This window comes from Spermophilus citellus, assembly GCF_964194105.1.
Source record: "Spermophilus citellus genome assembly, chromosome: 1".
NCBI lineage: Eukaryota > Metazoa > Chordata > Mammalia > Rodentia > Sciuridae > Spermophilus > Spermophilus citellus.
In genome coordinates this window covers 145,638,308-145,664,875 of record NC_138182.1, presented here as the reverse complement: position 1 = coordinate 145,664,875, position 26,568 = coordinate 145,638,308, and the positions used below count along the sequence as shown (strand labels likewise).

The window sequence follows — 26,568 nt, the reverse complement described above, 5'->3', positions numbered from 1 at the left end:
AGATGTTAAAGAAAAAACAATGCATAATGGTGGCTTAGTGGCTGTGCCTTGTGAAATTTTTTGCCCAGCATTTATCTAATGGCCAACTGATCTATCAGAGTGGTTTTTATGATCTCTTTCACATTCACAGTAGGTCTCAGGAAGTTAGCAGTGTATTTTAGCATGGTATTTGCCTTGTAAAAAGCATACTATAGATCAGCAATCAAACTAAACAGGTCTTTTATGAAAATAGGAAAAATCTTTTTTTTTTTTTTTTTTTTTGGTACTGGGGATTGAACCCAGGGGTACTTAACCACTGAGCCACATCCCAGCCCTTTTTAAAAATAAATTTAGAGACAGGGTCTCAGTTGCTTAGGGCCTTACTAAATTGCTGAGGCTTTGAACTCTGTGATCCTCCTGCCTCAGCCTCCTGAGCCTCTGGGATTATAGGCTTGGGCCTACCGCTCCCAGCAGGAAAAATACTTTTAGTACCCTAATAGACATAATCGTTGCCAGCAAAGAGTGCTATTAAAATCTTTTTTGTAGGATTTTATGATGATGGACAGTTGTAAGAGATTGATCGCTTTTATTTTCTTTGAAAACAGGATATCTTTTTTCTGCTCTCAGGGAAAAAGCCTAGTGATCATATGCAACCATTTTGTTTTCAGGGTCTATAGGATAGCAGTTTCCAACTCATCACTTTTCATAAGGGCACTGGAAAACAGGCTTTGCTGCATCAGTTGTGGGGTAAAGGTCTGTAGTCTTAAGCTTATTCTCAGCATGAGCCCAGCCTTAGGGGTGGGGGTCCACGTCCTTATAGGGTAAATGACAAGGGTTTCTGTAGGTTGGAAGTCTTGGGAATATATACACCATATTAGGCAATTAACCCCCAAGTTTTGTGACTGGAGAAGAAAAGGTAAATGTCATGCTGTTACCCAAACATCAGGGTCAGACTCTGAAAAACAAACCCAGTAAAAAGTATCTTTATTCTCATGTTTTAAAAAAAAGTTTTTCTTTGATGATGCATTAACAATACAAAAATATTTTGAACACTACATTGGTCCTTTTTTCTCAAGACTTTTTGCAACACTACACAAGAATAGGTGATCTTTGGATTCTGAGAAACCAGTGGCTAAAATATGTAACTAAAGGCTTTTTGTAAGGGTGTATACGAGTACACAGACAGCCCTTTTTCTTTGGATTCAGGCTATGTACAATGAGGAGAAGGCAAAAGGAAAAAAAAAAGTTAAATTAAAATAAAAGACTTGTTTCTCAAGGCTCAGGGTTGAAGCTTGGCTCAAAAATTGATTAAAGTAGGCTATGGTGAAAACCTATGTCCACCACTAGAGGTTTCTGGGCTCCTTTAGTTTTAACAGTCCTCTTTCCTTCAGCCCCAAAGGGAAAAAAACAAGCTGGCCTGGTCTGAATGCTAGAAGGCAAGCTCTGGCTATTGGAGGAGGTTTTGGGTTTACTCTCTTAAATAGCCCAAGAGCTGGCTCAAGTGACATGGATGAGCTGGAAATGCAACTGTGAAAAAGACTGAATGGAGAGAGGGATACATACTAGATTTGGGCCATGACTTCTTTGAACTATTTGCCTGCATCATTTGGTGCCTGAGCTTTGGTGTCAGGGTTTCTTAAGTTGCTCAGGAACCCGCATTTGCCTGATAACTTGTTAGGCCTAACCCTATTCTATTCCCTCCTCCTGTTCTAAGCTCCTGAGAATATACTAAGAGGCTTCCTCTGGTCCAGCTTATGAAGAGCAGCTGGTTTTCTGTAAACAGCTCCTCCGTTCCCTTTGGAGAAGCATAGTCATCTTGAGCTTTGTGGTTGTGATCATGCTTAGATGTTGTTTGATAATCAACAGGTTATTCTTGATCCATGGAAGTGTCTGGTGTGGGAAGGGTGTGGCAGAGGAGGACAGATGAGGCATTTCTGTAGAGAATGTAGCTGAGCTTAGTCCTGCCCTTCTGTGACCTATAGCAGAAAAGCAAGGGAGACAAGGGTATCTGGCTAGTAAAGCACATGGTTTGGAGCAGGGTGGGGAACACCACAATGTAGGCTGCCACAGGCATCAGGATTCCCTTAATGAGATGACACACTGGTATTAATATGGTCCCACCACTTGAAGTTTGAATTGATGGCCTCACATTCAGGCAGAAGTTGTTCAGCCTCTGAAATCTTCAGGGCATGGACCCTACATGGAGCATTGGGAGGGCTGCTGGCCAGTTTCCATATGACTGGGGCTTCTTCTGCTTTCTCTAAAGGGATAGGCCTCTGGAGGAGGCCAGGAGTCCTGTGCATGCTAGGCTGCCTGCCTCTGAGATTCCTGTTGCTGTACTTGTGTGTTCTGCAGGGTGCTGTGAGGGGCCTGTGGTGGTCCAGGGGCAGGGAGACTGAGAATAGTGGAGAGACGTGGGGATGTTGGTGCCGACTCCACTGGGCTAGCAAGCAGTTCTGTGGGGAAGAGGGGCAGAAGGTATGAGGGTGAGTCTTGGGGAGCTGGGGACCTAGGGCAGCCTAGAGCACTGTCATCGGAAGGAACGGGGCTGGGGCAGCGGCCTTCTCCGGGTAAGTACCGAATGCATTTCTTTTTCCTCCTAGGAATAGTGAAGAGAGTTATCTGTAAACAGAGGGTGAATTCACAGTCATACACCAAAACCAAAAAATGCTGTCTTTGCACAGGCTGGCTGACCTCTTGTTCTCTCCCATGACTTGGGTGATAGATGTGCCTATGTCCTCAAACCTGAATCAGCCCTGCAACTCTTGGGTTTGGCCCAGATTAGGTCAGGTGCAGTTTTCAGAACAACCACAAGGTGGGAACCTTTTGTAACTTGGCCTGTTGGGGGCCCCCCTCCCGCCAAGGAAGCCATCTCCTAGTGTGGGTCTTTAAGCTTCTGTTTCATGTTTGTGGGGACTCAGATCTACATTAAGGCAAAGGACTGCAATGCCTGTAGTTCTTGGCTGAGCAATCCATGTCTTCAGAGCAGGGCTAAGGGGAGAAGTGGACTGGGACTCTTGTATGTTACAATCTAGAATTCTCAAAGCCACAGTTGGTCTTTTGAGTAGAACAGAATGATGAGGACCTCATGTATGCACATGTGCCTCCACCCACAAATTCCTTTCTCCTTGCCCTTGAATAGTGACAATGATAGGCATACCAGAGGGCTGGACAAGTGTTCCATAGAGCCAGTGACCTTACTGTCTGAGTACCCTCAGCCTTGGCTCTGTCAGGTATGGCCTAAAAAAGGCATCTTTAACCACTTGGTGGATGAAACTTTTCATACCCATGATAAAAAACAGAAGTTTAGTGCCACAGGGCTCTCTGGGTAAGACAGTCCAAGAGTAATGCTGCTTCTCTCTCCTAACCTCTCCAGCCCTCTGATCTCAGTAGGTATGAGAGAAGAAAATCATAGGCTGGGGGCTGGGGATGTGGCTCAAGCGGTAGCGCGCTCGCCCGCTCGCCTGGCATGCGTGAGGCCCGGGTTTGATCCTCATCACCACATACAAACAAAGATGTTGTGTCCACTGAAAACTAAAAAATAAATATTAAAAAAAAAAAGAAAATCATAGGCTGCCTGGCGACAAGGTTGTCTAGGTGGTTGTCTGATGTTATCATTTCGTTTTTCTCAGATTTAAGGGTTTGGGATGGAACAGGCATGGGTCCCACTTTGAAGAAGTGGAAAGCCATAATGATTTAGGGGCTTAGGCTTCCTGAGTGATAGGTGACAGATCTGTCTGCTAAGGACCTACTAGGCCTGACTGGCACCAGAGCCATCTCTTTAAGTCTGCTTTCCTTTCTGGAACATTCTGCATGTCCTCCTCCATTGCTTCCACCTAGACCCAAGTGCTGTCACAATCTGTGTTCAATGTTCACTCCCATTCTTAGGAGGCATGGGTTCCCCTATTTATCTCTTGGGTATGCCAGGGGGCTGAGGGACCAGAGGGGGCTGCAGGCCCAGCAGAACATGTGTAGTCAGGGAAGCAGCTTGAAGCAAAGGGAGTGATGGTGGGGACAAACCCACCTGCAGGGACCACACCAATCCGTCTGCTGGTTGAGGCCAAAGCGAGCACGACATTTCTTAGGCGAGCCAGTGTCTGCTCACAGCCATGCCAGAGGGGCAGAGCAGGGCAGAGGGCGAGCAGGCAGGCAGCAGGGCAGAGCAGGGCCCAGAAAGAAGAGGTAATATCAGTGTTAGCCAGTTATAGACATCCCACAGCCCCCACAAGCAGAATGGACCTCTCCATGGCACAGCCAGCCCCAGTGGGAGCCCTAGGCCCCAGAGCAAGTTTTCAGGAAAGGAGGTAACCCAGCTGGGCAATAGAGTCAGAGGGAAGAATGGTGAGGTGGGGTAGGGATCCTCAGGCTGGCTCCTCTCTTTTGCTTGTGGAAACCCTTCTAACCTGGAGACTGCAGAGAAGCCCAGGGAGGCTCTTGGGATCCAGCCTTTTCTGCACTGGGGCTGTCCATCTCTTTCCCGACTGCCTTCCTATTTTATCCAGTTTTCCTTCATTCTTGCCAATGCCCAGTCTTTCTGACCCAAATTCCCTTAAGGGCTAAGGCTACAATTTACACTCTGTGTAGCCTCAGAGAAAGAGCTGCAGACTTTGTCCGCACAGTCCCAATCCTAGTTTCCAGCTTCCCACTGTAGGGGCAACACAGCTGAGAAAGTCACGCATGTGAAGCAGGAATTCACCCACAGGAAGGAGACCTGCAGAGTGTGGATTTCCTGGGATCTCTACACAGAGCATTTTACATTGCCATGAGAAACCAGGGTAAGAGATGGGGATATGATGGTGGAGAAATTGCCAGGCACTAGCTAGCAGACTGTGTGACCTGGGCTGGGCCTGGGCCTTGGTCAGCTTCTGCCCAGACAGCCTGCTCCTCCTCTCAGCAGAACTAGACAGCCAGCATACTCTGGCTTACTCCTGGAACCACACTGGCAATTACTTAACAGCTTTTCTGGTAGAGTTTAACCATAGGTAGGGCTGACAAAAGTGGGGATATATCACCTGCTAAATGAAGACCCCTCTCCCCTGGGTGTCAAGGGGAGCTGGTCTTCCCTTGGATTTAGTATAGCTGTTCCTTGCTTGGGAATTTGACTTGTGAAATGCAGGCCTTCATTTCCAGAGGGCCCAGGCCCTGAAGGTTCCTGGCTGAATACTCTGCTAACCCCTCTGGGCCAGAGCAGAGCTGCTCTTAAAATGGGAGCATGGAGAGGAGACTAGACTACTGTTGAGGCAAGGCCTCACCTGTGGTAGATTCTTGATGCTTTTCCCTTGACCGCCTCTTCTTTTTCCCCTGCAGGGAAAAAAGGAAGGATACTTAGATTTGGGAGGTAGACACTGGGCTATCTGCAGCTACTGCCTAGCCTAACTACCCCTGGAATTCTGGACATTCACGCTCCTCCAACCTGGGGGTCCTATAGTTTCTTGATTGCAGTTCTTCCAAGGCTGCCATGGAGTACATTTAGGGGCTCTTCCCTCTCCCAATCTGGTCTACAATTTGAATGGCCCCTTCCCCTTCTTACCATGTGGCCCAAATACTGGCAACATCCCATGTGCGAATGGATTCTAGAGTGCAGAACAGGATGTGTGGGCTTGGCTTTAGGGTAGCTCCCCAGGCTTGCCTCTTCTGAGCCTTGGACTCTCCATGCCCCTACCTCCTCTACACCACATCTGTACTGGTCAGGACAGTAGCTCTGTTTTTCCACCTGATATTGAGGCCTGAGACACAGTATTTTGAAGGTTCCCCTGCCCACCCTTGCTGGATGTGTTTGGCCACTCACGTAGTTGTCCCGCGCTGACCAGCCTGGGTATAGTTGCATGTGCAGCTGCCTCTCTTTACGGGCCAATTCATAATACTTGGCCTGTTCTTCCCTTGACAGTGCATGCCACTGCAGGGGTGGGGGGGAATGGGGTGCATCACAGAGTCAGCAGGGTGAAAGGAATCAGAAGTCCCCCCAACCCACTTGCCCCATGGCCTCACCCTGCGACCTAGAATCTGGTTAATGGCGGCGCTCTCCTTGAGTGTGCACTCTGCAATGACCTTGGCTCTCATCTCCTTCATGTACAGCATGAACGCGTTGAGGGGCTTCTTAATGGTTGGCTTCTTAGCCTCCTTCTCTGCCTTGGATTCTGCTTGTGTCTTCCTAAGGGACAGATATACAGACTGCTCAGAACCAAATCCCTTCCCGCTAATCACTGAACACCTTCCTTGAGTGTGGGTGCATAAGTGTATGATCCTCTAAGGCTTTGTAAATGGACTCTTTTTTTAGCTGACCCAAATGAATGAGCAGAGAGCTAAAACAGTGGTCAGTAGCCAGAGCCACAAGAAGGCTTAGAGGGGCCACCAGGCAGTTCTTGGGTCTGGTGGGAGGCATGTGTGACCTGGCTGACAGTAGATCTGTTCACTTGCCCATCTTATACCTTCTTGTTCCCCTTCACCCACAGAGTGTGTTTTTACTCACAAGCTGCGGTCATAGGGCTGCAGCTCCTGCTTCCCTGAGGTGGGCACAATGGCCGGGTGGGGGATGGCTGCTGGGTGACCAGGGACACCAGAGCCCAGCATCAAGGATGGGTGGGTAAACCTGGAAACAGAAAGAGAATTAACACTGAGCCAGGAATTACGGACAGACCTTCAGCCATACATGGAGGCCCATGCACAGTAGACAAGGACACAGAGGAACAGATTCCCCATCCCCACTGACCTGGACACACATACAGAGATACATACAAATATCTGCTCCCCACACATTACACAGACACTGCAAAAATCCATGGATATGCCATTCGGGTGGTTACTAAATAGTCCCAAGTAGCTTTCAAATGTATCATCTTCTCCCCACCTGCTGCCACCAAGTCAGGCTGAAGAGCTGGGGGCTGCCTGTGGGCCTCCTCACTCCCACCTGACCCCCTCCAGGGCCCTTTCCACACACAGCTAGCGTGACCATTTAAAAGAATGCTGAAATTTTCCCACTGCCCACAGAATAAAATCCAGATTTTTCCCCAAGTCCTGCACAGCCCTGCTTAAGCATCCATGCTGACATTTCTAGCTTCATTTCTACCCCATTTCCCAGCACTCTCCACCCATAGCTAAGCCCTGTTACAGCTGTTCCCTTTATCCCTGTCAGGAAATGTTAACCCTTTCCATGAGGCGCTCTCTGACCCATCAAGCCTGCTTGCAGTCTCCTTGGGGGCTTCCTGATTACCCACTGGCCCACTTATAGCTGTGCTGTATCTATACCTCTCACCCTGAGCTGGGAGCTCCAGTGGAACTGAAATGACTGCTGAATTCCTTGTTGTTACATTCTTGACACCAGGTCTGTCACTGAAGGAATAAGCTAAATGAAAGGACACTTGTGCACTCACCTCCCAGCTTACTTCCTTACTGTTCTGTGGAGATCACTGTGCCCCTTGCTGCTTGCACAGGTATAGGATCCCTGAGCAGGCAACCCCCTGAAGGACAGAGGCTGGGGACACTTATGTAGAAGATGCTGCCTCAACTTGGGCAGAGCTCACGGGATGCCCCAGTAGGGATGCAGAACAGAGGTGAGTGCACACACATCTGCACACTGGCTGAGCTATGCATACACTGCTATCCTAGCTTCTTTGTTGCTTTATTGCACATATGGCCTGGACTGGGGCCTCTTACACTCCTACCAGTTTTGCTGTCAGGCATTAGGGCAGCAGGGGGCTGCAGGATGACAGGCAGACAGATGGACAAACAACTAACACGGGGTAAGCACTGGCCTGAGCATGGCCTTGTGTGGGCACTTAAGCCTGGGCAACAGGAAGCAGGAGCCTGGCTGCAGGGGTAGGGGACTCACCTGGGGTAGGGGGTGCCAGGGGCTGCAGTGGGGGCAGGGAAGTGCTGTCTATATCCGCAGGAAGGGGACAGGGGGTAGAGAGGAGGGCTGGGCCTGTGGTTGGGAGAGACAGCTGTTAGCAGTCTGGCTGCCAACCAGACATGGGGAAAGCTTTTGTACCTTCTTGGTCTGACCCATAGTCTTTGAAACAGATTAGCTTCTGCTGGGATTACTTCTGGCATCTGCCACCAGGGGGCAACTTGTGCTTCACCTTGCCCTTATTTCACTGGACCAGCTTGTGCTTAAGGGCTGGAACTGCTATTCTCCTGGGACCCAGCTTAGCAGGCTTCCTGGGGCCCCTCTAGCCTGTCTCCTAAATTTCCTTGATAATATAGGGCTGATACCTGTATATATATATAGGGCCTCTCATCCTCTACTGATAATGTCTGGATTACTTTTCTGCTTCAATTTGCTTGCTTTCACTCATTGTTTACCCTTTGGGTTTTGTTTGGCTGTCACTCTTTTCTCCAAAAGCCCAGAGATTCCAAGCTAGATAAGGTACCCCTATGGGCTCCTACAGCCCCCATCCAAAGCAATGCTAACAGTGTACTGCAACTGCCTGGCTTCTTGCCTGGATCACTGGGCAAACTGAGTTTGGAGAGGTCAGGGACCTAAGGATCAGACAGCTGAAGCAGTGCTTCCCTGACACCCATAACCCTACCTGGCACACAGTAAGGCTCAGTTCAGAGTCTGGCAGCCAAGTGCTGCCTGGTAAGAGCTAAGAACATAGGGCTCTCCCTCCCTGTCCCTTCATTAGAGCCTAAGTGGGTAAATATCCCCTCTAGGCTCAAGTCTCTTGGCCTTGGAGCTACTAGCCTACAGTACTCTGGAGAGAGAACTGGGGGTTGAATTCAGGGGCACTTAACCACTGAGCCACATCGCCAACCCTTTTTCTGTATTTTATTTAGAGACAGGGTCTCACTGAGTTCCTTAAGGCTTTACAAAGTTGCTGAAGCTGGCTTTGAACTCGAAATCCTCCTGCCTCAGGCTCCTGAGCCGCTGGGATTACAGGTGTATGCCACCGCGCCTGGCCTAAGCACTGTCATCCCACCTTGATCCTGAGGATAGTCCGGATTTGTATTTATAATGGCACTTTGTCCAAAGAGAATCTAGGAATGAAGGAGTGTGCTGAACATGGGTGCAGGGTAAGGGAAAGGGGGCATGCTGCACCTTTGGCCTTCCCTACCCTTCCTGGGAAGCCAACTTTTCCTTCCGCTGGTTGACTGCTCTACTCCAGAGAGCCTATCTGTACAGGTAACATTATGGGTGACAAGTAAATGACTAAGTGGCCTGCGAAGACCCCATTTAAGCTGAGGATAGATCCTTTGGCCCACAGTCAGGCCTTCTGACTTGGGTCCAGGCTGGCTTTTTCTAGCCTAGCCTTAGTACACCCTCCAAGCAGGCTGGTCAGGGGCTTGAGCTCAATCAGGTACCATAGGGACAAGGGGAACCTGCTGTTCAAGCAGCTCAGCCATGGAAGAGACCAGCCAACAGCAGGTGTTGAGGCTAGTGGGAAGTGTCCCCCTGCCCACCAGGCAGCTGAGAAGCAGCACCCTCTCTGGTGGCTATTCATGCTGTCACCTCCCTGCTCAGGCCTACCTTTTCTTCCTCACATACTCATATGGCTCCAGAGTTCTCCCATGATGGAGAGTTCAGGTTTCATAGGGCTGGAACCAACAGCCAGCTCTCTGGCCTCTCTAGAGGAAATATGTCAAGCTCTCTGGGGAATGCCCTGGGCCAGGGAACCAACCACAAGAACCCCTAGCTCAGAGCAGGTTGGGATACAATTGCTGGTCATCCTATGGTATTTGTAAAGAACATGGAAGGGCAGGCAACGTTCAACCACCACACAGTGCCCCCTTCCCATTCCCACTGGGCCCATACTCACCAGCTCACAGTATGAGGGAGCTGTCCCATGCTGCTTGAGGTCAGAGAGTAGAAGCCAGAGAGGTCAGGGGTCTGCAGAGGCCTGTGAACTCCTGCCATGGAGAGGAGCCAAGTAACTGGGCTAGCTTGATCTGGGGGTGACTTCAGCAGTTCCTGCGTCCTAGAGCAACCTCTCTTTGCTAGAGGTCCAGACAAACTGGTTTGTTTAGGACTATCCCACCAGCATGAAAACAGTGGCCTTCTGACAGGCAAGGGAACCAAGGGCAGAGGGGTTGGGTGACTTGCCAGAGGGCACTGGTTGACCAGTAGGCAGTCCTCAGGAGGTGGCGACTAGGCCTCACCATTCCCTGGGCCACTGAAGCTCTGCAGTTGGAGCCTCTCTGCTGGGGGCTCTGCCTGGCTTTCTGACCAGGAGGTAGGCCCTAGTCGAGAGGAACCTTACCTGGGATGCCAGGCCTCCCCCCTACTAACCAGTCCCCCAGGTTTGAGTCAGCAGGTTTCCTACAGCTGACAATAGATTTCAGAATGACTTTGGCTGAGGGGAGGTGAATCAGCCATCACAACCACCACTTTCCATTTTCTCACTAGGACAGGAAGCTGCTCATAGTGATCAGAAGCTCACACTGCCACTGGGGCAGGCTTCTACCCCAACTTTAAGGCTTCATATTCTGACCTGGCACCATCTACTCAGTCCTCTGGTTCTCTCAGATTCCCCAAATTATCTTTCTGGCATTTTCTTTGGACCCTTGATTTGCACAGCCTCAGGTTCTCTCATTATAAAATAGAAGGCCTTAGGCTGTTCGCATCAGACCCCTCCCTATTCCAGGCCCATACCTTGTTTCTGGTTGATGTCCGAAGGTGCAGGTGTGGTGTGTGAACTGCTGAAATGTTCGTAGAGAGGAGACAGTTGGGGGACACTGTGGGTTGGCTGATTGGCCTTGTTCTGAAAAATTAGGAGGGTAGGTGAACCTGGGGAGTCCTGAAGGAGGAAGTCATGAGGGTAGGGACATGCATATAGGCAGAGCTGCAGTGAGCAGTGTGGGTAGCTCAACTGTCAAAGAAGTGGTGCTAGCCAAAACCACAGGCCTCAGGGAAGAGGGCATCCACCACTCAACCCACCCTGTGTCCAGCAGCGCAGTCTTCTGCCCTTTAGCCCCCACACTTTGCCCAAGTAATCAAAACCTCTTGGATTTTCTGGGCACTCAGTTCCCAGAGGCATCTCTCTCCTATCTGGGAAATCTTCCTAGCCTACCTTTCCCAGAGAATATCCAGCTTGTTTGAGAACCAGTGGCTTGTTTATAAGGGCTACTCACAGCCACCAGCCCCAGGCAGTAAGGCTTAGAGCTTTTCCTCTTCCAGCCCCTAGACTGGGGGTCCTGAGTCTGACCCTTAGCCCCACCTCAGTGCTAACTGGCTATGGTGACACCAGGCAGGACCTCCCCCCCTTGGTCCCCTAACTCAAGAGAGGTGGGGCCAACCTGCCCAGCCCCCAGTCTTCCGGTTTCCTCAGCACTCTTACTTTCCTCAGGACTCTCACTTTTCACACTAGGCGCACAGCTCTTTGTCCTGAAATGACTCAGTCAGCAGGCTGGGGGAAAGGGCTCTCTATATAACCCAGCCACAGGGAGTCACTGCCATGCCCAAGGCCCAGCTCTGCATGTCCTCAGTGCACACCTACGCAGACCAGAGCTCTAGAGACTCATCATCCAGTCAAACTCAGCTTCCCACTCAGAATGTTTCTGGGGATGCTGCTGGCTAAGAGTACAGATGAGTGATCTCAGACCCGTGGCACAGAAGAAAGAGGGGACATCTTTTGGGGCAAGACAGTAATGAGAAGGTGGTTGTATTCTGGCCTCCTAGGGTAAAATTCCCTGCCAGGTGAATTTAACCAGATTCTTTCAGATCTTCAGTTTCCTCTCCTGGTAAAGGCTGGAGCCTAGCACAGGTTCCTTGGTACTTGTTTATTGGGGGTCCAGGGTAAGGATGTAGGGAAAGCTGGGTATGAGACCCAGTATAACCAGGAAGTGAAGCTCCCAGCTGGGCACAGGCTCCCATAGCTCTCAGCAGCAGCCCTGGCCTGCCATCTGCCCCTGCATTCCTGCCTCCAGGCTATAAGCTGCACCAGTTCTTTTGCCCCAGGCAGACAGGAGCTGATGTCCAGATAGATGGCTAGCAACAGGTAAAGAGGTAGGCTGGGGCAGGTGTGGGATGTGTGGACACATGTGATATCCATCAGACACTGAGTACCTACCACATGCCAGGCACTGTGCCAAGCACCTCACAAGTCCAATTTCATCCCTACCAAAGTGCACACTGGCTGCCACTTCTATCTAAATCCTCCCCTAACTACCAACTCATGTCTCACTCCCTTTTATAGAAACCCCAGCAGGCCTAGCCTCTAGTTCTCAGCTCTCATTCTTCCTTCAACCCGTTCCTCTACCAGAAACTACTATCAAGGTCCCCAATGACTTCCACAATTCTGAACTCTCAGGTCAATTCTGTCTTCATTTTACCTGATTTCTTAGCAGCATCAGACACAATTGATTTCTCCCTCCTTTTTGAAGCAGAGTTTCTTTGCTTAGCTTTCAGAATATTTGCCTAATTTCCCTCCAACTCCACAGGCCCACTTTTTCTGACTCCCCAATACCTTTCTCTTCCAGGCTCTTGCTTTAAACATCTTCATCCAATGACTCCACATTTCTATCTCCAGACCCACTTCTCATGGGACTCCACATTCCAAATGCCTATTCAACTCTGCTTGGAGGTCTAAAATGCCCCCCAAACTCAACATATCCAAATCAGAACTTTTGACTTTCTACTCCATATGCTCCTCTCTTCCTCAGTTGATAACTCCAACCTGAAGAGTTGCTCAGACCAGAAACCTTGGAGTCGTCCTTGATTCTTCTCTTTCTCATACCCCGTGACCAACTTTCTACCTCAAAATCTAGAATCTGCCAGGTGCAGTGGCATGTACCTGTAATCCCAGCTACTCATAAGGCTGAAGTAGGAGGATCACAAATTTGAGGTCAGCCTTGACAACTTAGCAAGATTCTGTCACAAAATAAAAAAAAAACTGAGAGAGTACTATAGGATTCAATTTCTGCAAAAAAAATAAAAATAATAAAAAAAATAAATCTAGAATCCACCTACATTTACCTTCTTTCTTGTCCCCCACCTAGTCCAAGCTATTGTCACTTCTCACCTGGACAATTGCAGCAGTCTCCTCCCTGTCCCCTCTGCCAGTCTTTCCTCCAATAGCCAAATAAGTCAGGTCATGTCACTCATCTGCCTAAATCCTCCAGTGGCCTCCCTAACTTGCTCTGTGCAAGGCTCCCTCTGGCATCTTCCACTCTTATTCTTGCTTACAATACCCAGGATTATCCATAGGTGTTTCAGCCTCCAGCATCCTTCTCCATCCTCTGATATGAAGTCAGTTGGGAAGAAGAAGCTAAGCATCTATTCAAGTAAGAAGCTTCCTAGAAATCCCTGAGGTCTTTTTGTCCTAACAGGTTCCCAGAACAGCACTAACCAGATGGTAGGCTTTGGCAGCTGAGGGCAGGGAAACTGGGTACAAAGGAACATTAGACCCTGGCAGAAAGCATTCCACCATTCACTATCTAAAGGTACAAACGCCTGGAGCCTCAGCTCCCCAGGTGGGATGACACCTCTACAGTTGCCTCCAGAATCAGGAGGTTTTCAAGTCTACACTCCTGCTTCAGAGAAGGTGCTACCATCCAAACCTGGCTCTGGCTCCTTAACCCTTAGGACTGAGGAGGCCTGGGTAGCTTAGAGGGAAAGCTGGATATGGACAGCTCTGACCCTGAAAAACCTTAGGAGCAGGGCCTGGAATCCAAGGTGCCAGCTTTAAGAAGACAGTCCTATGCACTCTGCCCAGAGCCATTGCAAGGCAGCAAGAGGGTGGCTTGTCCCAGGTCACAGCACAGCTCAGGCTGGGCCTGTGGAACCTCAGAGAAAACAGCTCAAACTATAGCTGCTGGCCTGCTATGTATGCACGTGACAAGGCAGTGGAATGATGAGAGTTCTGGGGAAAATGGGTTTGTCCTATCTACCAACCTTCCCTGGGAACAGGGGAAAAGCCTCATTAAGCAGGAGCCTCCAGCCAAACCACAGAAGTGCTGGGTGGGCAGGGTGGGGCAGAGAGCTTACTGGCGGTTGAAGGGCCTGGGGTGGCCAGTCCTTTCCATGCTCATGCAGGCTACCTCCAAGCCTCACTCCCCAGCCCTCTCCGTATCTAGTGGTAGTAGCCAGAGGTGAACTGTCTAGCACAGGGCCCCTTGTTCCCTCTGCCCGTTCCAGGGCTCCAGCACAAGACTATCCCAGGGTCACGCTTCCAGAAAACAGGGTGGGTTCACTTATGGTAACCATGCCCAGCCCCCAAGGAAGGGAGGCAGGCCTGGATGGACTATCCCCACCAGGCCCTGAGTGCCTCAAGAGCACAACCTCATCTCTCTTACTCTGAGAGCAGAGTACACAGTAAGGGCTTAGAGCATGATGGGATGCATTAATACATAAGTAATGTCTGTACTCTTCTCTCAAGATACCCCAGGTCCCTGTTCTTTGCCTTTGCCTGAGCCCTCATGGCCCCTCCCACCAGCCTGTGGCACTTCAGGACAGGTCCAGGACTCAGACCCTAAGGCTGAGAGTCACCCATCAGTCCCCACCAATACTGTCCAGCTTCCTGCTGGATGCTTGGATCCGGCTCACCCCCAGAAGAGGTGGTCCTTCCTGATGCTACATTGTTCTTACTGCTCAAAGACCTTTCTCTACATCTACTCAAGTCTACCATCCCAAAGGTGCTCCTCCCTTTTAGGGACACTTTCCGTAGCAGATGGCTAGAAATTTCTCATCTGGTGCTCTAGTGTGTCGTCCTCTTTTTTTGCAGGTTGGAGTCAGGAAAGGGCCAGGCAGAGGGAGGTGGAAATGGGGGACTCTTGAGGTAGGTGTCTGCTATGGAGTTGATCTTGGGTCTGGCTGGGCTGCCCCTGCCTCCTCCCAACCCCCCCTCCCACTTCCTGCAGGCTCAGGTGAAAAATAAACACAGTCGGCATTTTCCCTGCAGACCGCAGCGGTCTGCTGTGCTCACAAGCTGTGTGCACGCTGAGAGCCCCTGCCACCACCAGCAGAGAAACTCCCTCGCCTCTGACGGTTGACTCTGAAAACCCCCAAACACTTGAGCCCCACAACACTTTCCCAGCGAAGAAAGTTACTGTTTCCTCTGGGCTCGAGCCTAAGAGGTTAGAAGAGCATGATCTGCCTAATCAGGCCCTCCCAAGAAGGCCTCCCTATGGCAGGGACTGCAGAAAAAGAACCTCTCACATACCAGGATCCATCAGCATGCGAGATTGTTCAGGTGTACAACTGAGCTCCTACTCTGTACCAAGCAAAAGACTGAAGCCCAGAAGAGCATTTACTAGTGGCAGCTGAGCTGAATGACAGGCCCAGTCCTGAGCACCTTAGTTTAACTAGGATATTCCTAAAACAAATCTATGACATGGATAGATACTATCCTCATTTGATTGATAAAGAAACTGAACTTCAAGGTCACACACAGTGGCAGAGCTAGGATGTCACCTACTGCACTGCTGGGGCCTTGTTGTGGACAGAATAAGCTGGGGGGGGGGGCACTGTACTAGTCCTAGAGCCAGTGCTCTAGTACTGAGCCAGTGCTTTCCTGACCCTAAAAATGCTCTAGAGGTCAGGGACCCTTGGTATGAGTTCTGGCCACACCTGCCTGCCAGGGCCACTGGCACTGGGAGCCCATCTGATGGTGATATTTGGATATGGCCCTAAGGTCCTAGCCATCACACCCCAGTTATGCTGGCCTGCTGTGGCATAGTAGGGGTGCCTCCAGCTTGCCAGATACCTCTGCTGTCCAGGCTCTCTACTCAGCAGACATTCACTGAAGATTTGTGGGATGAAGGCCTTTAGAATTCTCAGTGCCCCCCAGACCTTCTGCATGCCCCTGTGTACTCATCTGCCACTGTGACTTCAAATCTTTCAAGCTCCTCAGTCAAAAGGCTGTTCTTGATGCATGCCATGGAGCTGGGGAGAGACCCTGGGGAAAAAGTCTGTGGAAGGAATGGCAGAGCCACACCTCAGGCCTTGTGCTCCTTCCAGGGGCAGACACTGACTAGACAGAAGGGTGGGTATTGCTATGGTTATTGTTCTGCTTGGCAAGTGCACAGAGGTGAAGCTGAGTAATATAAATGCCAAATGTGACAAGCCACGTGAGGCTGGCATTTTATATTCCCATTTCATACACGTGGGAAGTGAAGCTTGGGGAGGTGAGAAAATTGCCTGTGTCATACAGTACTCCATCACCCTGTTCTGAGTTCTTAGGTCTGCAAGGGTGCCAGAGAGCCACACTCTCTCCTTTGCCCTCCTCTTACTCCATGCTTTAGCTATGGAGGACTACTGGCTCCAGAGACCATGCTGTGCCCTCTGCCCAGGGCACTCTTTCCCAACTCATCTTGGCCAATTCCTATCCATCTTGCAGGGCTCATATAAATGAGATTTCTTTCTGGAAGCCTTTCCTGTCCTCCTGTCTAAGGAGAGTCCTGCTATACCTCCACTGCAACACCGACCACACCTTGCTGTAGTTGCTTGTGTCCTTGTCTGCCTCCTGCCCCTCCTTAGGTCTGGGATTATACTCTGCATTGTTTTTATTGAAAGAATGAAAGCGAACCTTCAAGGCTGGGTCTAGCAGTGTGGAGGCACGGGGGTGGGATGGGGTGCTTCGGGAAACATGGTAGCATTAGGTACAGCAATCTAGGCTGGGACTAGGCATAGTGTCACAATAGCACAAAGGTTTGGAGGCTGGGAGAAGCTGGGATCACTGTTTAGGGTCAGGGGACAGACATCCCACTTAGCAGCCAAGACTCCTTGGTCTCCTCCCCATCCCCACTGGCTCTGGGAGTTAGAATGACCAAAGGCTAGTTCATACAGTGCCTATGTACAAATTAGAAAACACCCTCTTCTTGTGGAGAGAAACCAGTCCAGTTCCTCTGGGGTATCCCAAGAGTCACTCTTTCAAAAGGCCTCCTTCAATTCTCACTTCTCTTGCCTGTATTGCTGGGAACTAGGCTCCAGGGACTGACCCTGATCAATTCCAGGGGCTCGTTTCCTGGCTCCAGGCAGCCCTGCAGCCCTCTCAGGCCTGTGTCTGGAGCCACCATCCAGAACCAGTGGTGCTTAAATTCTCCAGTCTGGGTCATTGCTGGGTAGGATGCTCTCTGAGGCCTGGGTCATGAGAACGAACTTCCCAGAAGGTGGCAGGTCCCCTAAACCTTCAAAAGATTCTTGATTTGTGGGCTCCTGCAGACCCCACCTCTGCTGGTATACCCAGCGGGGCCTGGAGGACGAGGCTGCTAGAGCCCTCACTCAAGCTCTTTTATCCTCAGCCCCCGCTCCTGGCCCTACTGCCCAGGACATGGTGCTCCAGAGGACGGCCCGAAAGCTTCTCGCCCACAGCACGCTGGACGCCCTGTGCCAGACGCCCACCACAGAGCACAGAGCCACGGCCATGAGGCCAGCTGACCTGGAAGGGCTAGGGGATGGCTAGGCCACACCCTCCTGGACCAGGAGGCTTCAGTCCCACCTGTTGAAACAAGGCTGTTGCCATGGTAACAGAACCCTGCCAGGTGTGTGTGGCCAGTCCGCCTGGCCTTCACATCAGATAACAGGGCCTGCCACAGCAGAGGTGAGGACTAGAGTCCCTACACGCAGGGTTGGCAAAAACCACAGGCCAGCTCTAGAGGCACCCTCAAAGCTAGCTGAATCCTGCTGAGCTGCCTGGCCTGGCCCATGGCCTCTCGTGGTTTCTATGCATTCGTTTTCTTGCATTTTCCTTCCTCCTCTTTGAGGTGAACGCCCCTCAGGACAGGATGTTTTCAGAGGAAAATATAAGCTTCCGGGAGCTGCTGCAGCTGAGCTGCTAGTTGATGCTAGCAACATATTGTTGGGGACTCTAAAGCAGCAAGGCAATGGGCGTCCCCCTAGCCCAAGTGGTTATTCACCGAGCTCCTCCTCAGTACCCTGCCATCCAGGAGCCTGCCATGGACCAAGGCAAGCCAGAGCACTGCCTCAGCCCAGCCTCGCCTGAAGGAAAGGAAGGGGCAGCAGGGAAAGGAACCAGGGCTCTGGAGGGAGGCACTGAAGCAGTTCAGAAGCTTTGTATCCCTGGGGGCAAAGCTGAAGGTTTTGCAGAAAGTTTGGCTTTGCAGAAAAGCAGGAAGAGAACAGAAAAGGCACAGGATTAGAGATGGTGATGCCACCAGTAGGGGCCTACTGAGTGCCTAGCAGTCTACAGCGCTCCACCCCACCCTGGAATCCCACCAGTCTTCCCAACTTTGCATTTTGCTGTGCAAATTTTACAGATGAAGAGAATGAAGCAAAGAGAGGTTAAATTACCCTCTTACAGAGGGCCTGTGGCCTTCCCACTCCATATGCGGATAGACGATGGGTGGGAAGCTGCTAGAAGCTGGGGAGGCTCTCACCAGGGCTTATTTATGCCTGTGATTGAGAGTCAGGAAAGTCCAAACAAGACCCAGAAAGGCACGGGCTTAGGAGGACAGTCAGCAATGGCTCAAGGGTGGGAGAGAAGAAACTTGGAAATCTGCCCAGGCTCAACTCTGCTTTCTTGCCCCAATTCCATCTTGCCATCCAGGAGCCCACATCCTTCCTCCAGCACTTAAAAGGTGCAAGTCTCTCCACACTGACAGCTTTAGTCTCCAGTCCATCACCTCATGGGGTTGTGGTGAGGGGAGGTGATTTAATATTTGTGTGGGCTAATATTTTTTATGTGTGCTTATTTAAAAGCAAACTAAAAGCAAAGGAAAAAAAATAAGAAAAAGCAAGCAAAAACAAAACAGGGGTCTACATGTCACATGTACTATTCAGCTGCCTCTTACCCAAAGAGGACAGTTCTACCCTGAGGCCACATCTGGAAGTTCCCTGGGTCTAACCCTTGCAGCTACTGCCAGTTAAGGCCCTTGGGGCTCTGAATGGACTCAGTCTAGCAGTTTATCCACAGGGGAGAAAGGCAAGGTGTGGAAAGAAGCAGCTGGAGATTTCTGGACTCAGAATGCTGCCACCCCAGCCCCTCTCACTCAAGGGGCTCACACCCAAGCAGAGGGAGGGGGGCTGGACTACTCCAACTACCCTAGGGGCCATCTGAGACACCACCACTAATGAGGCTGAGTTAGGGATTTCACACAAACCACACCAAACAACTCTTCCAGATGCACACCTGGTGTAACAGTGTGTAGATATAGGGGAGTGGGTGAAATACCAAACTCCTGGGGTGAGGAGTGGGAAGGAGTGGGATCGGGGAGCCAAGAGGACCCAGCTATATGTAATTCAATTACATGATTCCTATGGCACATAATAGGAGGAACCAGGAGCATGCCTGGGTTCAAATCCTTCCTCCAGCACTTAAAAGATGCAAGTCTCTCCACACTGGCGGCTCTGGTCTCCAGTCCATCACCTCATGGGGTTGTGGTGAAGGGAGATGAGTTAATATTTGTGTGGGCTAATATTTTTTATGTATGCTTAGTTAAAAACAAACTAAAAGTAAAGGAAAAAAAATAAGAAAAAACAAGCATGTCCCTAGACAAAGACTTTTTAGGAAAGCCAGATTTGTGCCAGGTCCAGGCTGCTGGTCCTTGGTTTCCTTTGGACGGCAGCCTGATTACCATGGACCAGATTGCTGAGCTCCTGACAGGTCTGTGATGCCAGAACTAGGGGGTGGGAGGCAGCACTAAGAAGAATCTGCCCTCAAAACACCCCAGTGAGGCTGAGAGCAGCTCTGGCTCCCAAGCAGCTTTTCCCCTGGGTGTCACAGCTATGCCCTGGGACTCCCTCTGTTTCCTCAGTCCAGCCATTTGCAGTGACTCAGGGCCTATGAAACCCATTAGCCCAAACTGGGCTGCACACAAGGAGGCAAGAGGTTGGGCCCAGAGAGGTCTAGCAGCAAGCTCTGGGCTGAGTCAGGACTAAAACTGGAGAAAAGAAAGAACCCACGACAGGCAGTTCCTAACCATGCTTCTGTCATGTACCAACCTGAATCAATCTTAAAGGCCATTTTTAAACACTGCATTTTTTCCTAGAAGCCCCAGGATCCTGCCTCCCAACTGAAAAAGGCAGCTCTCTCAGTTCTGTAAGGACTCCCAGAAAGAAAGGGAGCCTTGACCAGATTCAGAGCTAGGAGGTCACCCAAGGAGGGCAATGAAAAGCCAATGGCACATAATAGGAGGGACCAGAGGGACCAGCTCACAAACCCAACAGTATATGGGGTTAACTAACACCTCATTGGCCCGCAATGCTCTCACCAACACACAAGCTAGAGCAAAGGGAGCAGAGCAGCAAGGAGCATGGGCTCCTTGGGCAAAAGAGACCAAGTCCAAATCCTGACTTCAAGGTTCTAGCATGTTCTTAACCTCTCTGGAGCCTCAGTTTCCCCATCTGAAGAATAGGGCTAATAACAGTAGTTACTTTTTCAGCTTCTGGCACAGGCCTGGCACTGGGAAAGTTCTAGACACAAGTTATTGTGACTGTGGTTCTTTCAACTGCTGTTTACTGAGCACCTACTATAACTAGGCCTGTACTAGGCTCTGAGAATCTAGTGGTGAAAGGAACAGATGTAGCCTGGGCCCTATGGATGCTCTCCAGCCCTTTCTGATCCAGATTACCATCCCAGAAAGCCCTCACTTCAACATGGCCGCCTCTACTTTCCCTACTCCATCTGTTCACATATCTCCACCCACAGGGTTGTCCACCACAGCTGGGCGGTCCCCAAGGCCGCACACTGCTTCAAAGCCTGCCAGTAAGCTCTGGGGTGGCTGCCACAGCCAAGCACACACCAACTGGCCAGCTCCCTTGGACCCCGGCTGTATCCAGCAGAGATCTAGCTGCAGCCACAGCTCTCTCCACAGGGTGCCTCTTAGCATCTGAGGGCCCACCCACCTTCTGCCTGCCTGGCCACTGAGCCAGCCACAGAGCCATCTGATTTGAATGAAACTTCAAACTTAATGACTTTCATGCTGGTTATTTAAAACGCAATGTAATTTTCTTAAACACCCTATTATTTCCTTTGATAGCTACAAAGCTTCCCCCAATCCCATAAGCATGTTTATTTTTAGGGAAAAGAGTGGTTTGCAGTTGGTCACAGAGACATAGGGAGAGAGAACCCACAGAAAGCAGCCTGGAGGCCCTCCTGCTTGCGGACTCTCCACCAGACACCAGGGGACCAGGCAGGGCCTGCCCTTCTCTCACCAACATATCAGCCAGTGGCCCTCCCGTCCCCCACCTGACAGTAGCCAGTTAAGTATAAGGTCCCCCTTCCCATGCTTCCCTCAATGCTGCTGGGCCTCGATGTCCTCATCTGTAGGGTGCCTCAACTAGCGTTCCAAGGAATCTCCTTCCCATGGGCATTCCAGGCATGGACATGTCTGGGGAAGGGTCCTGAGGCTACCAACCACACCCTCAGCAGCTTTCTCTTGGCTCCTCCAGACATTTTGCTCTGGGTGAGGCCTCAAGGGCTGGAGCCTTGACCAGTTGGGTGAGATCTGTGCCCTGATAAAGCAGCCTGAGGCAGTGGCTGCCTACACTGGGTGTGTAGGTGTGGCCCTGCCAGTCGGGGCTCCCCAGCAAGGGAGCTGGCATGGTGGTGGGTGTGCGTGCATAGGTCAGCTGAGCTCCACCAATGCAGGTCGTCCTCTGGGAGCGGCTATTTTTAGGTTCCAAGCTTTCATGTGGCCAAATGATGTGGAGTTTACAAAGCATCGGTAATGCGTTTCAGATGGCGGCCCAGCAGGCCAGGAGGCTGGGCCCATGGCCACCAGAGCCAGGTCAGAGTTACTCAGCGTCCCCACTATGGACTCCCATCACCTGTCCCTCCCTCTGCATGGCCTCTGTGACATGATTGCGAGGCTAGCCTTGGTGTAGTCCCTGCAATGCCCAGCTAATCCTAACTGAGGTGCAGGTGACCAGCAGGCCTCTCCAGTCCACCTTATGAACCTCAGAAATCCCCGTAGCCAGGAATGCCCACCCACTATAAGGTAAGAAACTGAGACCTAGAGAGGTGAAACCATTTGCTAGAGGTCACACAGAGGGGAGGAGGTGGCTTCCTTCCCTAGCAAAGTCCCCTGCTCCCATGGGAAAACTGGATTTTTGGGGAAGGGGTGATTTGCCACCATTGGCACCAGGCCAGCTCAGACATGGTGGCGTAGGGGAAGCCATACCAAGTTAATCCCCAAACCCACACCCCTGTTTCCCAGGGCCATGTCCTGCCCACCCATGCCTGGAGCCTCTGCTGTACACATGTCATCTGGAAGCAGACAGTGTGGGGCCCAGACAGCTCCCTTGCCCTTGGAGAGAGCTGTCTGTTTTAAAGGGGGGAAGAGGAAGGTGGGGGCAGGAGGAAGCTTATTTGGCAGTGTGTCTGCTTCCTCTGATCTCCAGGGAGTTCTGGCTGTGAAGCACAGGCTGGGTCACCAGGCTTGCTCTGGGCTCCGAAACAAAGTCTGTGGGTGCAGCTCAACAGACAATCTCCATGGGTGGGACAGCCTCCCTGCAGAGAAGCACCAAGCTCACACCCCTCCTTGCTGTGCCCCACGCCAGGGTTAGTCCCCCATTCAGCATGACAGATACCCTCCACCTACTGGGGGACTGAGCCACAAGAAGAACCATGTTCTAGCTGGACCAGGGGCAGGGGAGCAGGTGCAAAACCTCTGACAGGACAAACCATCCAGGCAGAAGGCTGCTTGCAGGATGGGGCTGATGCGGGCCACACCTTTTTAAGAGAGGGAGGTGGTTTCCCAGGTCCAAACCTCAAGCATGACAGGTCTTTGAGATGAAGCCGCTAAGTGTCTGAAGAGGCAGCTGACAATGTGCTGGGTTCTCGAGATCCTCTCCAGACCCTGATGATCTCGGAGCCCTGCTGGAGGAAATGGGGGGCAGAGGTGCTCTCTGCACCCTGAGGGGCCTAAGCAAGCAAGCCACTGACCTTTGGGGTGTGGCTCCCCAAATAAACAGGGGACCAAGCCCCTGGACTCAAATGAACTAACAGTAAAATGGCAACTGCACTATGAGGGGGTACTCTTGCCTTGATTAGCCAGTACTTTGAGTCTCTCCAGTCCAAAGCCACCCCTCCCTTAGCTCTGCTCTCATTCCCGAAATCAAATACCCCTGCCCCTCCCAGCACCCAGCCCTAGCGGCCTCCCTGGCCCTCCATGTCCAACTCAGCCCATCTGCAGTGGACACTGCTCTGCCCTGTAGGATGCCAACACACTGCATGTGCCCTCTAGTCTCTCCCAGGTTTTGGAACCAGCACTGCTGGGCATCGGCTCACATGCTGTGGCCTTAGTGACAACCTTTCTAGTCTCACCTCACGCCCCTCTTAGACCCTGAGCTTGGGACTGCCCTTCAGGGATCAGGAACACACTTATCTCTGCCTCTCTCCTGCTTTGCTCAGCTTCCACCCAGAGTGTTCTCCCACTATCGGCTGTACAAAGTCCTCTCAGGAAGCTTCCTAAGCTGCTCCCATGGCTCCTCTTCTACCTCTGTGTCCTATATCCAGCTCAAGCAGTACTTCAGGGCTGACATGGGTCCTCCAATGAGGGTCCTCTTGCCTTGCCAGGACTGAGCTCTGGGAGGGCAGGCATAGCCTCCCCTTGTGCAGAACCAGATCAGGTACACAGAAGGGGCTCAATAAATACAGTTTGGACTCAAGATTCCAGCAGGCTCTGGGCTGAGCCCAGCTAAATGCCTGAGGGCCAGGAAGGCTGAGGGCGACCCCTGGGGGAGCTGGCTTCTCGGCAGGGAAGGGAAAGCATCGAGGGCTCTGGTCCAGCCTGAGCTTCAGCAGCACTGGAGCTTCTGAGTTCTTTATGCAGTGTTAGTCTTCCAGCAGTGGCCTATACGTGGGCACCACTTACACTGTGCCATGCCAGTCACCCAAGAAGGGTGGAACCCTCATTAGCCTCATTTTCAGATGAGGAAACTAAGGCCCAGAGGGGCAAAGTAACTCGCCCAGGGCCACACAGCCAGAGTAGCAGATGCAGTAGTAGACTAAATGCTTTCCCTCCCTCCACTCCTCTAAAGGGCCTTGACAAGCAGCCTTCCCTAATCTGACATCACTGTCTCCACCTGCAGAAAAAGAGGTTGTTCTTCGAGAATTTGTGTACTGTACCGTTGGGTGGGGGGTGCTCCTGTGACCTAATAAAACACCTGTTTCCTCCAACAGAGCCTTGTTTGTACACAGTGGCAGGAAGCACCAGTCACAAGGTGTGAGGGGGTGTGACTTTATGGCTTTGGGACCGCAGCAGCTGGAGGGGGCTCAGAGATGCTGTGGCTCTCCTTGACCCTCAGGAGGCTCTGGGCCCATCCCTGACCCAAACTGACTTCAGTGGTTATGTGATTTTTCTTTTTCTTTTTTTCTTTCTTTCTTTTTTTTTTTTTTTTGGCAGCAGGGATTGAAACCAGGGTACTTAATCACTGAGCAACATCCCAGCCCTTTTTTCTATTTTATTTAGAGACAGGGTCTCACTGAGTTACTTAGGGTCTCACTAATTTTCTTAGGTTGGCTTTAAACTCACAATCCTCCTCCCTCAGCCTCTCGAGCCACTGGGAATACAGGCATGTGCCACCGTGCCTGGCTAATTATGTGATTTTCAACAAGCACCCCTGAATTTCTGCTTATAGCTCAACTCAATCTCCCTTTTTGCAGAGGAAGGGGATGGACTGTGTTCTCAAGAGTCCCAGAGGGGCCATGTTCAATCCTTTTTTTTTTTTTTTTTTTTTGGGTATGGAGGATTAAACCCAGGATTAAACCTCTACCATTAAGCCACATCCCCAGCCCTTTTTATTTTTTTGAGACAGGGGGTCTTGCTAAGTTGCTTAGGGCCTCACTAAGTTGCTGATACTGGACTCAAACTCCCAGGTCGCTGGGATTATAGACATGCACCACCACGCTGGGCTTCTACCCTCCCTCTTTTAATTCCCCTCACACCCAAGTCTCTGCGGCTGGGGAAGTAGGCAGAACTGGTGTGAAGATCCTCATTTGCTGGCTCAAACCAGCTCACTGGAACCCAGGAAGAGCTGGGAACTGGGTCCTAGCAACCGATCCAGAGCTCTTTGTCAGCCCCGGGGCCTTGGGAATGCCGCCTCTGTTCTGCTGAGCTAGCTTGCCCTACCCTTCCAAAGAGGTCAGCAGGCTGCCCTAAAGTTGTAACCGTTCCTCCCTGCCCCTGTGGACAAGGTGGAGCAGGAAGCCTGGCTCTCACCAGGGTCTGCAGGATAGGCCTCCTTTATGGGGCTTCCCTGGCCCACTGTAGGCAGCAGTAGGGTGGAAGCACAGTCTCAGCTTGGGAGCAGCAGAAGAGGGTCTACAGACTGTCCAGATCCCACAGCTAATCCCACACAGCCTCTGAGTCAGGAAAGAAATGCACTTCAAAACAAACTGAGGTCCCACTATCCACCACAGACTAAATGAAGAGCGACAAAGACAAGACTCCATATCAGTCATGTTTAGGCACTTCAAGGGCTGGGGAACAGTCGCAGGCTTGGAACCCACAAAGAACAGGGGCAACAGGGCTGCAGAACACTGTGATTCTTCCTACTTCTTGACCCCATAGTTCTCAGGGGATATTATGCTCCAGGAAAATAATCAAAACAGAAACTAAGGAGTGGTTTGTCCAGAGCCTCATCCTCCTGATAAAGAAGGTGGCCTGTGAGTGAGCCAGGAGCCACAGGAGGGATGCTATGAATAAAGATGATGTGCATGGGTATTGCTGGAAGCCTGCACCACACATCGGGGAAGCATTACAGCAAGAATAAGGGGGTGCGTTTAGGGGTGACCATGTGAGCAAAGGTCCAAGGGTGGCTCCAGGCTAATGACCATGAGGGTCATCTCCCTTTTTATTCTTACAAAACAGCCTCAATTCCTCACACCTTATATAAGGGCTTTAAAGGGATGAGGAAGGAGAGTCTCTTTCAGATCAAGTTTTGGGGTGGCGAAAAGGGATTCTCAGGATTGAGCAAGTGGCTATGGCTCCCATGCTGGTCCCAGGGATAGCACTTCCCATCTGAAGAATCTCTGGATGAGGTCAGGCAGGGAGTAGGGGACACATACACCTGAGTCCCCAGTCCCAGGGTTCAGACCCCTGTAGCCCAGAGTGGAGATACAGCCCTCCAGATGGGAGTCCACAGGGGGCCTAACCCGCTAAGCCACCAATGGTCCCACGAGAACTAGGATAGCAAGGGAGAAGGGATCAATCATGGACAAAGCCTGTCCCCACCCAGCCCAGGCTATGCTGGCACCTCCCTGGGCATCTCTCTAGCAAAACTGCTAGTCCTCACTCCAAAAAGTACAAGGAAGGCTCATGAGCCCATTGCAAAAATGCAGGAAACAAGGTCCAGGATGTCTCTGCAGACAAGCTCTCTTTGGCTAAGCATGGCAAGTGTGTTACAGCTATGGTAACCACATCATCCAGAAGAGCTGCCGGGGTGGGTAAGGCAGCCAAGGCCCAGAGGCAGGATGAGGGAGGATCCCGCTTGAATGATCGGAGGAGGAGACAACTATCTGAATTAAGCCTCAAATGAGGATTAAGAAGGTGGCTGGCACCTATGCCAAGAGCTGGGGAAGAGAAGTGCAAGCTGAGGGAACAAATGTAAAGGTCCTGAGGTGGGAAGAGCTGGCCAGGTATAAAACCCACCAGGCTAGAGGGGCTGCTGTGAGGGAGAGGAAGGAGGTAGTGCCGATAATGAGGCACTGAGGCTGTGGTAAGTGATTTGGACTTTCCTCCAAGACTAATGGG

General features: G+C 51.2%; 1 protein-coding gene across 16 annotated transcripts in view; it reads right to left on the bottom strand.

Annotated features, from left to right (window-relative positions):
- Nucleotides 1–26,568, bottom strand: part of TCF7 (transcription factor 7) — a 32,863-nt gene continuing 6,295 nt past the window's right edge. For 2 of the 16 annotated variants that reach the window (XM_081280244.1, XM_081280235.1), the window contains exons 4-11: nt 10,568–10,676; nt 9,735–9,825; nt 7,808–7,900; nt 6,449–6,568; nt 5,968–6,130; nt 5,768–5,875; nt 5,232–5,280; nt 2,367–2,578 (exon numbers count right to left, since the gene is read on the bottom strand). In XM_081280244.1, the coding sequence (XP_081136370.1) occupies nt 2,499–2,578; nt 5,232–5,280; nt 5,768–5,875; nt 5,968–6,130; nt 6,449–6,568; nt 7,808–7,900; nt 9,735–9,825; nt 10,568–10,676 (813 nt within the window). In that variant the 3' untranslated portion in view covers nt 2,367–2,498. Of the gene's footprint in view, nt 4,077–5,231; nt 5,281–5,509; nt 6,131–6,448; nt 6,569–7,807; nt 7,901–9,734; nt 10,548–10,567; nt 10,677–26,568 lie in introns of those variants that run through there. The other 14 variants (XM_081280229.1, XM_081280237.1, XM_081280232.1 and 11 more) reach the window with 12 other exon arrangements.